General features: G+C 35.5%; 1 protein-coding gene across 1 annotated transcript; it reads left to right on the top strand.

The window, feature by feature from the left end:
• The first annotated feature begins 2635 nt into the window (after positions 1-2635).
• On the top strand, positions 2636-15352 carry man2b2 (mannosidase, alpha, class 2B, member 2). The gene is made up of 19 exons (XM_052147342.1): positions 2636-2814; positions 2911-3057; positions 3151-3256; positions 4394-4566; positions 4745-4860; positions 5084-5261; positions 5946-6144; positions 6266-6456; positions 7015-7204; positions 7627-7763; positions 9328-9605; positions 9710-9901; positions 11638-11881; positions 11980-12090; positions 12353-12545; positions 12680-12826; positions 13560-13672; positions 13794-13914; positions 14065-15352. The coding sequence occupies exons 1-19, from the start codon at positions 2689-2691 to the stop codon at positions 14154-14156; spliced, it is 3054 nt and encodes a 1017-aa protein (XP_052003302.1). The 5' UTR covers positions 2636-2688; the 3' UTR covers positions 14157-15352.
• Positions 15353-15458: the final 106 nt, after the last annotated feature.

Raw genomic sequence — 15458 nt, 5'->3', positions numbered from 1 at the left:
CCAAAAGAAAATACACATACAGACGTAAACGTTTCTGTGATCTTCACCTGCTCGAGAGCAGTCCGTAAAAAGCCTGGAAAAATGAATGACTTAACCGATGTAGGTACGGGATTTAAATCACCAAGAAGCTCTGGTAATTATTAGGCTCCAACGTCCACATATAAAACTAATCCTGTCCCAAAGGGTTTACAAAACAGCTGGTAAAATAACGTTACACTAATCCTGTACGATTTGCTGGCAAAAAGCTTACCCGATCTTGTGAGAAGTCGTAAGAATTTGTAAAAGACGGCTATTTGTTTTATTATTTATTTATGAAATAAGTATATAGTGTTTTTATAATAAATAAATAAATAAATGTATCATTTAAATGGGTCGTCAAATACGTGTCTTAGCGCATTGATAGATCGCAAATCAATTTCAATAATAATAATAACATGGTGAAACCATTCAGTATGCTGCAAGATTCCTGACATTTTATTTCATTTATTTTCTGAAATTATGATATTTTAACGTATCAAGAACATTGACAGTCAAAGATAATTAACAAATAAAATATCAAACGCTACTCTGTTTATATGAATTAAGTGAAATTATAGCCTAAAACAACAGTAATTTGTATTGATCCCCACGGAAGAGAGAACTGCATGTAATAGAAGCATATTTAACAAGACAGTGTAAAATGTAATGTACAATGTATAGGCCTTCCACATACAAAACATTCCAATAACATACCAAAAATACATCCTAATATCATGGCAAATACTTCATTTCATTCATCTTTACTTCCCCTGCTGGTGACTTTTTTTAATGTTGATGAGATGTGTTACGTAAATAATTTTTTTTTATTTTATTTTTATTTTCATTGTTTTCTCTCCAGTTTTAGTTTTGAGAAGGGAGAATAGGATACCAAAAATAAAAAAGGCTGAGAATTCTATATTTTTTTTAAATAATCAATTTGTTTGTTTTTAATTTTTACTGCAATATATATATATATATATATATATAGCTCTTTGCGATTAAATAATCGCACAATGTCATATCGTGATTTTATTTTAATTAATTGTGCAGCCCTTTCTGGATCCTCTGCAGTTTGCTTATTGAGCTAACAGGCCTGTGAATGATGCAGTCAATATGGGACTGCATTACACTTCAACATCTGGACAGACCAGGGACATAAGCAAGGATCCTAATTGTACTTTTAATACCATCAGCCCTGCTCTCCTATGGACTAAATTAAACCAGCTGTTTGTTCCCACCTCTATCTGTCAGTGGATCACCAGCTTTCTGATAGTCACTCGGGTTCCTGGGCATTATCATCTCACACGACCTGAAGAGGGAGATCCACAAAGACTCCCTTTTCAAACTGTTGCCCTCTGGCTGGCACTACAGAGAACTGAGCACCAGAACAGTCAGGCACAGGAACAGTTTTTTCCCCCTAAGGCCATCCACCTTATGAACAGTTAAAACTTTTTTTCAACACAACCATGTGCCACATTTAATCCATCCATTCACTCATATCTATATTTCATTTATATTTTTCATCATATTCTTCCTCAATACATTACATCACCTGCACATAACTATATCTGTAGATAAAATATTCAAACAACATTATTGCTCTATTGTATATTTCTAATTTAATTTATCTGTTTCATCTTATATTTTATGTCGCTATAGGTTTAAATGTACATGTTTGTATGTATGTATATATGGTTGGATTGTCCTTGGACTGGAAACTTCTGTCATCATGACACATTCCTTATATGTGTAAGTGTACTTGGCAATAAGGCCCATTCTGATTCTTGAAACGTGTGTGTGGGTGTTGTGCAGGTATGCATGTATTATGAGGGCATTTTTAAGATTACAAACTGGCAATTACTATATATATATATATATATATATATATATATATATATATATATATAAATGTGGTTTATGAGGACATTTCTAGTGTGAGGGTTAGGTTTAGGGGTAGGGTTAGGGGATAGACTGTAGTTTATAGTATACTGTAAATGTCATTGTCTATGGAGAGTCCTCATAAGGATTGTGTGTTTGTGTGTTATATTAATATATTTATTATATTAATGACCGTTAAGTAAACTACAGTAATAAATCAAAACATTAAAATGTGAATATGCATGTGCATTAAAACATCCACTACACCACAAAAATCCAATATGCATGGGATATAGGGGTGATCAACACAACACCAGTCCTGAAGAGCCACTGTCCTGCAGATTTTAGCTCCAAACCTAATCAAACACACCTGGTCTTAATATTTTTAAGTTATCCCAGAAAAATGTATTAGTTTGTGCAGGCAGGTCAGTGGACTGGATTTGGCCACCTCTATGCGCTTCAGTCTGCAGCGATTGAAGTCAATCAGAAGTGCATAAAAACATCTCATATTTTGAAAAAAATTGTCTGTAGAATTTAATGTTTTACTCTGTATAATGTAAGATCTGTTTTATATTTCCCACAATATCTGTTTGTCTTATTTTTGATGTTAAATGTCATTGAAAGCTTTTATGAAAGTTGAAAAAAAAAAAAAAAAAGTAGCCTACTTTGTGATTTCGAAGAAGAAGAGAAATGTTATGGGAAGTAAAGTTGCGCATGCGCAGTCAGGCTCTCAGTCATGAGACTTTCTTGAAGTGTGGGTTGTACTGTTCTGGTGATTCTGTAGTGGCGATTATGTTTTTATCTTTCTTTCTCTGTTTACTACTTATGACAGTCTCTGAAAATGATGCTGCTGAGAAGATTCAAACTTTTGTCATTCCTCACAGTCACATGGATGTTGGTTGGGTGTACACAGTGCGGGTAAAGCTTTAATTTACAACATATATTTAGACTTCAGTATTTCCGCTAGTGGAGCTGTCAGTAAGCGGTGTCTAACTTTTCTGTTGACTGTTGTAGGAGAGTATGCATGCGTACGCCAGCAATATGTACAGTAGCGTAGTAGAAGAGCTGTCACGAGTCAAAAGCCGCAAATTCATCGCGGTTGAACAGGAGTTCTTTCGACTCTGGTGGGCAAATGTGGCATCAGATTGGCACAAGAAACAGGTAAGCATTGACACGTGCTTCGTTTTGTGGTTTAGTAGTTTTCTGTATTAGACGACGTGGTTAAATCAATGGAATATTATTGTTGAATGCGAGGTGAGACAGCTGCTGCAGGATGGTCGTCTGGAGTTTATAATCGGGGGTCAAGTGATGCATGATGAGGCAGTGACAGATGTAGATGATGCCATTCTGCAACTCACAGGTGTGTGAGTCTGACAGTCTCTTTATTAATGAAACTGTGATGGTACTATGTTACACAGAGAGTTGGGAGGGTTACTTTGAAAATGTATTTCACTACAGTATGCATGCTGTAAAATGTACTGTAATTTATAATGTATACCTTTTAGATTAGGTAAGTAATGTCTTCTAAATACATTGGATTACTTATTTAGCACAGATTATTTCACTTGTTTTGACTATAGAAAAGATAATATCAAGTGAAAAGAAATTGCCAGTACAAGAAGACAAAATACACATATTAAAAATAAATGTGCATAAAAAAAGCCTAAATATTGTATGCATTGTTTCTTCAAAAACAAGATAAAGTTAATGGATATTGTTTAAGGATTCTTTGATTATTTTACAGGAAAACAATAATAAAAAATAAATATTCTCATCAAGAATAAGATTTTTTCATACTTGAAAAAAAATTGTGCTCTAACGTGGATTTTATTGATAGAAAAAATATAATTGTGACTGATAACAGGTACAATGGCTAGAAATAGCATTTTAGCTTAGCATTAAGCTAAATGTTCACATGACAATTTACACAAGGTTAACTATTTCTGCTGCTCCAAACTTGCTTGAAAACCACACAGAGTACACAACAACATCTTTTTCTGATCATGTGTGAAATTACTTCTCTGCTCCCAATAGAGCTGTTCTGATGAGGCTTCAATTTGTAGGTGAACCCGAAAGGCTAATTTGCCAATGGGTTCCCTCTGGATTTTCCTATGGGTTTTTATAATGGGGTTTTTGAACATATGATTAAAATAAGGTCTGTGGTCAACATTACTTGGTACGTTTTGTTCTGCGCACAGTCATACCTCTAACTTGAATTTAAAAAAAATTATGCAATTCTATAAGGCAAAATTTTGAGGTATGATTGTGTGTAATTTATGTTGTTGAATAAAATGTCCACGTTTCATTAAGTAATGTTAACCATAGATATTATTTTACTCACATAAATTGAAAAACCCATTTATAAAACCCCATGGCAAATTCTTTTTTTGGACTACAACCAGAACAGCTCTATGGAAAGTTCCTGAATGACGTCATAGCCACGTTTTCACTCGCAACAGTGACCAGAAAACATGGCAATATTCTTTCTGTCTTTTAGAGGGTCATGGCTTTTTGTATGAGACTTTTGGTGTTCGGCCACGTTTCTCATGGCATGTTGACCCGTTTGGTGCTTCAGCCACCACTCCTATCCTTTTTGCCCTGGCTGGGTTCGATGCTCATCTCATCTCCCGTATCGACTACGACCTAAAAGATGACATGCAGAAAAAGAAGGTTGTTCTTTCACGACATTTGTTTGTGTATAGAGTGAAGACTTTATCTGTGAAAGGTGTACATATTTTTGTTATTTCATGTATGAATGCAGCTGTACATATTTAATTTTTAGAAAGAATACTGCCTGAATGATGCTCTTTTGGAGTTGCATGTTATTGTAACTGGATTGTATTTATAGAAGTTACAGTTTGTGTGGAGAGGTTCTCCTTCCTTAATGGAAAAACAAGAGATATTCACACACACCATGGACCAGTTCAGCTACTGCACACCTTCTCACCTTCCTTTCTCAAACAGGTGACATCCCATATGCCTTCTTTTGTTTAAGATAAAGTTACCTAGTATTGTTCATACCTGAAATATCATGATACCTCTATTTTGACTTCACCTGTACAAAGCTTTGTTTTTAATTATGTTCCTATGATTTTAAAACTGTCTTGTTCTATTTAAAATATTTCAAGAGCATGTAGAGATAGACAGAGTCTGCTGTGCTGATAATATTGATGGTGGTTGTATTCAGATCTGGGTTTTACTGGAATGGTGTTGCCTTGTTTCCTGACCCACCTAAAGATGGCATATACCCCAACATGAGTCTGCCTGTGACCAAGGAAACCGTGGAACCTTATGCACAAACCATGGTGGACAACATTAAACAGAGGGCCCAGTGGTTTAAAACCAATCATGTTCTGTGGCCTTGGGTCAGTTCAGCTTCATGATAGTGCAAGCTAATGAATACATGTTTTCTTTTATACACTCACTGAGCACTTTATTAGGAACACTATGGTCCTAATAAACACTATGGAACACTAAAGTGCCTGATGTGGTCTTCTGCTATTGTGGCCCATTTGCCTCAAGGTTCGACATCTTGTGCATTCTGAGATGCTCTCCTGCTCACTACAATTGTACAGTGGTTATCTGAGTTACTGTAGCCTTTCTGTCAGCTCGAACCAGTCTGGCCATTCTCTGTTGACCTCTCTCATCAACAAGGTGTTTCCGTCCACATAACTGCCCCTCACTGGATGTTTTTTGTTTTTGGCACCATTTCTGAATAAACTTTAGAGATTGTTGTGTGTGAAAATCCCAGGAGATCAGCAGTTACAGAAATACTCAAACCAGGCCGTCTGGCACCAACAACCATGCCACAGTCGAAATCACTGCAATCACATTTTTTCCCTATTCTGATGGTTGACGTGAACATTAACTGAAGCTCCTGACCCGTGTCTGCTTGATTTTATGCTTTGCACTGCTGCCACATGATTGGATGATTAGATAATCACATGAATAAGTTGGTGTACATGTGTATCTTATTATAAAGTACTCCTTGAGTGTATATATTATAATCATTCATATAAAATATTAATAAGGCTTTCTTGTATTTACAGGGTTGTGACAAGCAGTTCTACAATGCTTCTGTGCAATTCATAAATATGGATGTTTTGATGAAGTATATTAATACACATAGTGACAAGTATGGAGTGACAGTTGAGTATGCCACGCTAAAGGATTATTTCCAAGCAGTGCACTGGACAAATCTGTCCTGGGATGTTAGAGGAAGCAAAGATTTTCTCCCTTACTCAACAGGTTATACATTTTATTCTATATAGTTTCTGCTTTTAAAATCCACACACCTGGTTAAAATAAATTTCTAGCAGTTTCATGATTTCAGAATTGACCTGAATTATTTTAAACCCTTGTTTTCAAGAACCCTTTCAGGCATGGACAGGCTTCTATGCTTCCAGGAATGTTCTGAAAGGAGTAGCAAGAAGAGCAAGTTCTCTCCTGTATGCAGCAGAGTCTCTCTTCACCAGATACCACATCACATACCCAGATGGACCAGTTCAGAGAGAGTGGGCTCTAGACAAACTCAAGGCCCTACGATGGGCTGTCTCAGAGGTGCCTGATTTTTAGTAATCTGTTTTGTTGGGTTGGACCGAATGTTACACAAATGTAGGCTGTGCGGCATTTGCAGTTTACTAAGGATTAACAATATATTGGCGACTATTGGTTTCAGCATTTATTTAAATTAGCAGTCTCGGTCCAATTTGACCGATGTTGGAAGCAGATAATATTATGGTTTATTTTTTTTTTCAATTAAAACAATATATTCCTTTTTTCTATGCAGGTTAAAAAAGTAATTTACTGTTATTCTATCAAACATTAAACATTTTTGATGTCCGATTTAAATTTGAAGCAGCATTGAGAACATTTTTAAAACAACCATCAAAACAATACGGTAATTACTTTCAGCCTTAATTAAAGTAATTATCAGCTATCGGCCTCAGTCAAAATTTCTACATTGGTGCTTATCTACAGTTTAATCCAATTACTTAAAATTACAACTTTACTACAAAAACTGTATTGCCTCTCCTGAAGGCCAAAAGCTCAGATTGTCGTCTTTGTTGTTATTTGTTATTTGATTGACCGGTTATTATCTGGTCTGACCTGTACTAGGTTCAGCATCATGACGGCATCACAGGGACAGAATCACCCAAAGTGGCTGACATGTACATGCAACATCTCATACAAGCCATGATGGGAGCTAAGGAACTGTTGGCAGCTATTTTCTTGCTTCCACAGTCCCTAAAATCTTCTGATGACATCCATCACCCACCCCAAACCAGACCCACCTCAGAGAATATGGGTAAGTCTTTACATTTCTATACATAGATTTTCATAATGACAAGAATCTAGGTTTTCTGTATATGTCCCTATAATGTATCTTTTCCTCACAGCTGAGAAGTAGTCACCCAAACAAACATATAATTGCAGCCTCGCTGGCTACATTAAAAACAAACACATATTATTTTAAATATACCTTGATTAAACTGCAAATACGTTATATGTAACTGCAAATACATTATATTTATTTTTAGTTTTTTAGCCTCTTTGGTTTCTATTCCTATATTTGGAAACCTGCTCAAAATGACCCTAATTGTAAAACTTTATTGTATTTTAATTGTTTAACTGTTTGCCAGAACTAGGTAAGTAATTCATTTTGTTGATCAAAGATTATATTGTCTAATACAATGTTCATTGTGATAATAAATGTTTGTTTTGTTTCAGACTTTGGAAAGGTTCCTGAACAGCATATCATTGTGTACAACCCACTTGCCTGGAACATTTCAACATATATTAATGTATCTGTGCCATATGCTATGGCAGTTGTGCTCGATGATGATGGAAAGGCAGTACCTGCTCAGGTACCACACCATTAATTGTTTTCAGTAGGGCTGTCAATTTAACATGTTAATTCAGTGCGATTAATTCTATAAAAAAATGTAAACGTGTAAAAAAAAAAACATAAATTTGGAATATTCCTTCTATCAGAGCAAATTATGTTTGAAGTACCACCTGTGTTCAGCAAATCAAACTCAGGCTTGCTTAGCGGCATGTCTAGAAGGTAACACCCCGGCAGCCTAAATGTCAAAGTGTACTTTGCACATCTGCTTTTTTGATCATGCTTTTGCTTTGCAAAGTTTGTCATCAGCACAGCCACACAGCTTGATCGTTCGCTGCCTAGATTTTCTTGACTCAAGCACGAGGCCCTCGGCTGTGCGAGTTGTCTGTACTAAATAAGTGTCACAAAGCAGTTGTAGTGCGCATGCGGTCAGAAAAGTATACTCACAAAGGCAACATGGTCAGCCGGGTGCGAAACGATCCAGAATGCGCAAAAACAAAGTATACATGGGCATTTAAGGTCAAGGTCAAGCCATGTGGCTGTGCTGAAGACTAAATTTGCATCAAGCATACTGTACATGGAGCGATCAGCAACGTGGACACACAAAGTATACTTTGGCCTTAAGGCTCGTGAGAGCTTCATTCGCTGTTCATAAAGTTAGGTTTAGATTTATTGGTAGGATTTACATTAGAACTGGGTTTAGTTGTAGGGGTAGTAGTAGGGTTTGTTTGGACTCCAAATAAACGCAGTAAACAGTGTTTGAACATTGCATTCTTCTCTCGCAAGACTTTAGATAATGGGGGGTTTCCTTTTAGACACAACCTTTCATAGGGACAGAACAGGATAAGAACACACTCGTGCATTCAAACACAGTGAGAGACTTCAAACTACGTTTAACTTAACGACCTAAAATGCTGTTTACAACCAAATGATGCCACACAACCAAAGTGAGACTCTCCAAAACAATCCGCAGGTGTATATTGATGTGTCCTTGAAAAGCCCTTATAATAATCTCAGACAGATTGATGAATTCAATTAAAAATGGATTGCTATGGACTGTAGGTTAATGTTAGTCTGATAATATGGAAATAAACAATAATGTACTTTCTATAACCACTTTTTGTATTGTTATCAACTCATATGCCACAATAATCAAATGCATTTTAAATATCTGAATTATCATTTTTATCAAATATAACTTTTTATAATTATTTAATAATTTTTTACTATTATTTTATATATATATTCAATAATAATAATAATTATTATTTTGCTTTCTCAGCAAATTTTTAAATATGCTATTAATTGCAATAAATTCAATTAATTAATTGGCATTTCATGTAATTCATTTGATAAATTTTTTTATACAGTTAAATATAGTACAGTATATAATATACTGTATATACGCACACTGTATTATGTATACACCCTCAGTATGTATGTGCTGCTATGTTAGATCAGTCTTTTCAGAGTTCAGCTTTTCATTACTTGGCTATCAAATTCTTTTTGTTTACCCCATTCATTGCTTCTATCATGCAGTGTATTGGTCAATTGTTTCGACTAATAAACAACAACATCTGTTGCAGATCCAACAATCTATGGAGTCCTCCTCTGAATACGATCTGTTCTTCATTGTTGAACTGGGTGGACTTCAGTACAGGAAGTATGTTGTACAGTTCCCACAATCCCACTGTGAGACTGCATCTGCCTGTGAGGCAACCCATGTGGCCAGAGTAGTGAAATTTAAGAGGAAGAATGTGAGCCAGTGGAAGAGGACAGGTAAAACGTTGATACCAGTGCTGAACGAGTGCTACAAACTGATGTTTGACCAAGAGACAAACCTTTTGCACAGCATCACAGATCGGTAAACTCTCCTTTAAACATCTCCACAGGTTCAGAAACTCAGTGTCCAATGGGGCTAATTTGGCATTTTAAAATGTAATTTTTGACTGAGTATTTTTATTGTAGGATTGAAAAGAGGAGAATTCGGGTGCAACAGGATTTCTGGGAATATGAGGCCAATGGAGATATTCGTTCTGGGCCAATCTCAGACAACTATATCTTTACTGCCAATGGATTGGCTATTCCTGCCTACAAATCTGTGGCCATTGAGATTGTGCCGGGGAAAATAGTCTACGAGATCCGACAGTATTTCTACAGGTAACAGAAACATGAAATCCTACAATTTCCTTTATATTCTGAATTCATGCATCATGTCATTATGTGTCTTTTACCAAGGATAAAAAGTTGTAAGGAGCTTGCCATGACTTTTAAGAAAACTGTTTTTAGATTTGTAGGCCACAAAAATACAAATATTAGATGTAAATACAGGAAGCCCAAACTATTGTTATGAAAAAGGGACGCACACCATTATATGCAAGATTTCTTGCATATGGTGTAGTAACCAATTTACCCTAATTTTAAAGGAAAAAGTTAAGCTCAATCAACAGCCTTTGTGGCATGATATTGATAACCACAAAACATTTTGTCCCTCTTTTTCATTTAAAAAAAAAGCTAAAATCTGTGTTACAGTGAGGCACTTAATTGGAAATGAAATGGGTTAATCCGTAAACATTAAAATACTCACTGTATCAAAAGTATAGCCATAAGACATAAACAGTATGTGTGTTGACTTGATTTTAGTGTGATAAAATCGATAATTAACCTTTTCTGCGTAAAGATAAATCAAATTTTACAATTTAGTTGCCATGACAGTGTAACAACGTAAACACTAAAACAACCATAAAACCAATGATTTAACTTTTAATACAACTCAACTAATACACAAGTTTTAACAGAATTAATGTATTTTTATAAAAATTATTTTTATAAACTTATAAGCTTCACCTTTCTGCCTTTTATCAAATGCCACAAATGCTGTCGATTGAGCTCAACTCAACAAAACGACCTGCCGCTTGAGCGGCGATGCACCTCATTGATCTCTGCATCACCTGCATCACCTTTATTTATTGATGGACTACACACTTGAAATGGAATGCATAGACTATCAATGAATTGCCAACAAACACCTTCATCAGCCAACTAACTAAGGACAATTGCATCTATGTGAACTTCTGCAATTAATCCAGGATGAACTTCAAAGACATTAGTCATTAATCTTACATTTCATACAAAATCTTTGTTTAAACCCTTAACACTTACTTAGTTTAATAATTTTAAACCATGACTTGCACTATACATAAGTAATATTGCCATTATTTTCATGATGTTAGCCAGAGGGGAACTGGCCCCCACAGTGAGCCTGGTTTCTCCCAAGGTTATTTTTCTCAATTAACCAACATCTTATGGAGTTTTGTGTTCCTTGCCACAGTCGCTTTCAGCTTGCTCATTGGGTTCTAAATAAAATTATTATTTAATTATTTATTTTTATACACAATTTACAATCATATTTTATCAAACTACACAATATAGATATTACAGTTTCATTTTTTGTTAATGCATGATTTTCGGTAAAGCTGCTTTGAAACGATGTGTGTTGTGAAATTTTTTATACAAATAAAAATTACTTTACTAATTACTTGAACCTGAGATTTTAAAGCATTCCTTTTAAAGCATCCATTGTTGTTTTTTCCACCTTTTGTCTCCTGTTGTTCACTGGTTGTTGACTTCTTTGTGAAAGCAACAGCTCAATTGTGAGTGTTGCCACCTTGTGGACTCACTAATTATTGCAAATAATTCCAGAAACATGCACATCTTGGTTAGAAAAATTGGGCCGCATGCATTCAGTGCTCGAGCACTCTGCTGAGACCTAACTACCATAGCGTTCGCATGGTGCTTCAAAAAAGACTCACATTTTCAGAAAAGGTACAAATCTAGTCTAGATTGAAAACGAAGGCAAAAATGACAATGCTTAAATGTGAATGCTGTCTCTGCAGGGAGGAGAATGATAAAAACCACACTTACTCTGTGGTCACCAGAGTGCCTGTTGGGTTTCAAAGTAGACTGCCGTGCCACAGACTGGAGCAGAGCTATATAGTGGGCCCCCTAGATGTGAACAGAGAAACTGTGTTCAGAACCCGCACCAGTCTGCAAAATAACAGAACACTGTTTACGGACAACAATGGCTACCAGATGATGAAAAGGACACACAAGAATTTTGTCAATAACACAGTCGCTCGTGTAAGGATGCTCTATAATTAAGATTCATTAGTCATACAAATTTGTGGGATATAAAGATGTATACAGGCTTATATGTATCTCTATGTATATGTGCACAGAATTACTACCCAATGGTGCGAGCAGCCTACATAGAAGATGATTCCAGCAGAGTCATGTTCCTCAGTGAGAGAGCACATGGAGTGGCCAGTCTGAACCAGGGTCAACTGGAAGTGAGGGCTCAAAATATTGCTCAAAATTACACACACACATATTACAAATATATATATATATATATATAATATTGATTAGATCAGACAATAATATTAGGCCTTTATATATATATATATATATATATATATATATATATATATATATATATATATATATATATAAAGGCCTAATATTATTGTCTGATCCTAATCGTTAATTATTTTGTTCCATACATTTGTTACGCACTTGTCATAGCATTTTTTTGTGTGTTATCACTACGAGGTTATGCTTCATAGGCGGCTTTGGAACAACATGGAGTGGAATTTGGATTATAATCTGACCCTGAATGACTCCTCTGTGGTGCAGCCTGTTCTCTGGTTGATGGTGGGCTCCACTGCTGCAATATCATCCATTTACCAACAGGAGGCACTAGAGCTGCAGCACAGACCGGTGGTTATGCCCATTGACAAACCTCGTGAGTTTGCAGAAAATGTTTGTAAATGTGGCTTAGGCTCTTACCTTTGGCTGGGTTATGAAAAGACACCCTTACTTTGTTAACAAGCATCAAGAACAAAAACCCTATTGTAACTCTATTTTTACCTTACAAAGAAAAGCCATGGAAAATGGGTGAAGAATTTAGTGGGCCCTCTATTCAACCTGTGGTGCTGCCCCAGAACCTCCACCTACAGACCCTCAGCATACCTGGCTGGAACTACAGTCCCAGTCACACTGAGCACCTACAAAATCTCAACTCAGGTAGGCCACAATACTCCTGACAACATCCAGTCAGCTAGCACTGGCTTTTAAAGGAATAGTTCACCCAAAAATGTTAATTCTCTTATAATTTACTCACCCTTGTGCCATCCGATATGTGTACAACTTTATTTCTTCTGCAGAACACAAAGATTTTTAGATAAATATCCCAGCTATGCAAATCCATACAATGCAAGTGAATGGTGACTAGAACACTGAATCTCCGAAATGCACATAAAGGCAGCAAAAAAGTAATCCATATGACTTCTTCTGAAGCAATCCAGTCAGTTTTGGGGGAGAACAGACCACCTCCTTTTTCACTTTAAATCTTGACATCATCAGTTTTCTTGGCAATCATGAATTCAAGTTCGATTACATTTCCTAGCGCCATGCGTCAAGCACTATTAAGTGTAATAGAGCTTGAAATCATGATCCTGCCTAGAGACTGTAATGGCAAGATGTACAGTGAAAAATGAGTTACATTTTGGTCTGTTCTTACCCAAAATCAATTAGATCGCTTCAGAAGACATGGCTTTAAACCACTGGAGTCATATGGAATACATTTATTATTCCTTTGTTTTTTAGAGCTTTGAAGTTCTGGTCACCATTGACTGTATGGACCTACAGATCTGAGATATTCTTCTAAAAATCTTAATTTGTGTTCTGCAGGAGAAAGTTGCTTACAGCACATTTAAATCCAGAAACTATATACAAAGTAAATGTATTTTATTTCAAGGTGAAGAGAGAAAGTCAGAGATAGACTTTGACCGTATTCTGTTGAGGATCACACACCTGTACGAGGAAGGAGATGACCCAATCCTGTCAAAACCCAGCACTATTAACCTGAAGGTATCTTTGAAATCCATTAATTTTTTTATGTTTTAGGGTATAGAAAATAATTGGCAAATCTGCCTTTTACTTCTTAAACATTGCCAGTAATAGTGAGTATCATGCATTGATTCATCAACAGGAAGTAATGTGGGGCATAGGGGAAGTGACTGAAGTTCAGGAGCGTTCTCTCACTGGAACATGGAATATATCAGACCTCCAGAGGTGGAGCTGGAAAACAACTGAAAGTCCTCAAAAAACAGGTGAGAATTGGTCCTGTTCTCCTTTAACATCAGACAGTTATGATTGATAACAACTGTGCTTGATCTTACAAGAAATACAAATACCAATTAATAGATGTGATGATAATAGTAATAATCTCATTCATTTGTTTTTATCTTGAATGAACACAGAGGAAACGGAATCTGTCTGTGGCATTACAAAAGACTTCAATGTGACCATCTCGCCAAAGGAAATCAGAACATTCTTTATTCACTTTAAATAGAAACCAAAAGCTATCTAATGTGAAGATTCTTTTCTAAGATTATTTTGAACTTGTCAATCATTTTTTTTAAGTCATGTACAATTGGAATCATTGAATCACATGAAACATTTCTGGTTTGCTGTATATACATTTCCTGCATGGTTGTTGGAATTCTCGCTCATGTTATACATGTTGATTTTAAAATTTGCTCTTGCTTTTTCTTATCATAAACTTGAATAAAGAATTGATGTAGACTGCAGTGGATTTTGCTCACCTAGTAACATTTCTGAAAGACACCTGAAAGGTCAATGGTAGATTGTCCAAATCAAATCTTTTTCATTGTTGTACAGTAAATTAAATTCAGTTTATTTAATTGTTATTGTCAGTGGTACATTAAAAACAAAGTTTACATGTGTGTATGCTACAAAAATGTTATCCTGAGATTGACCTTACTGCATGGAACATACTATGGTGTAACTGAATTATATGGTAAGCATTTACCATATGATAAACATGTCACACCACAGTATGAAGCTTGTAACGAAGATGCATAACTACACATAAAACAAACACAACAAACTATTTGTATCAGATGAATTACCTCTTTCTTTGGTATTCACACAATCCACACAGAGACTGATTCTTACTGTATAGGTTCTATTAAAGGGTAATTGTTTTTTTTTTCAAAGATTTTAATTATTAAATTGAAGCTGTTTAACCCTTAATTGCATGGGTATTTTCCCAAACACTCTTACATAATGGGATCTTTGGCCCGGGACTCCCCAGATAGTGTAAAATGTCAAGCCAATTAGAATATAATAGAATAAAATAGATTTTTTTTAAATATATTTTTTAGTTTTATTATTCATATATGAAAATGATAATGCAACAAATCAGGACAAAACTAGAACAGGATTCATTACTTTCACACCAAACTTTAATGAGATGCAACTGGCAGTCAAACACATATTGAGCTACTCATAACACATAAGATATACGTAAGTTACATATCAGCTACACGTATATATTTTCTCAGGCACTTATTGAGTCTAAATAGATGCACAATTTCAGAAGTACACCCAAATGACAATTCAAATCATACTGTTCATGTGTATTTGCTATAGTTTACTTCCATGTTGTTTCTTCATCAAATAGCAATGTCAAATGTGAATAAAGTCAATCAATGAAACAACAGTGCCACCTTGAGTAAATAATTTTATAATACACATTTATAATATGTATGTATTGTTCAAAAGCCTTAGGCACATAAGATGCTTCACAAAAGCATTTCTCTCTTGAGATGGTTATTTATATCTTCAGCTT

This window comes from Xyrauchen texanus, chromosome 2 (genome assembly GCF_025860055.1).
Source record: "Xyrauchen texanus isolate HMW12.3.18 chromosome 2, RBS_HiC_50CHRs, whole genome shotgun sequence".
Taxonomy (NCBI): Eukaryota; Metazoa; Chordata; class Actinopteri; order Cypriniformes; family Catostomidae; genus Xyrauchen; species Xyrauchen texanus.
Note: the sequence above shows the minus strand (reverse complement) of the source record. Positions and strands in the feature narration are given on the sequence as shown.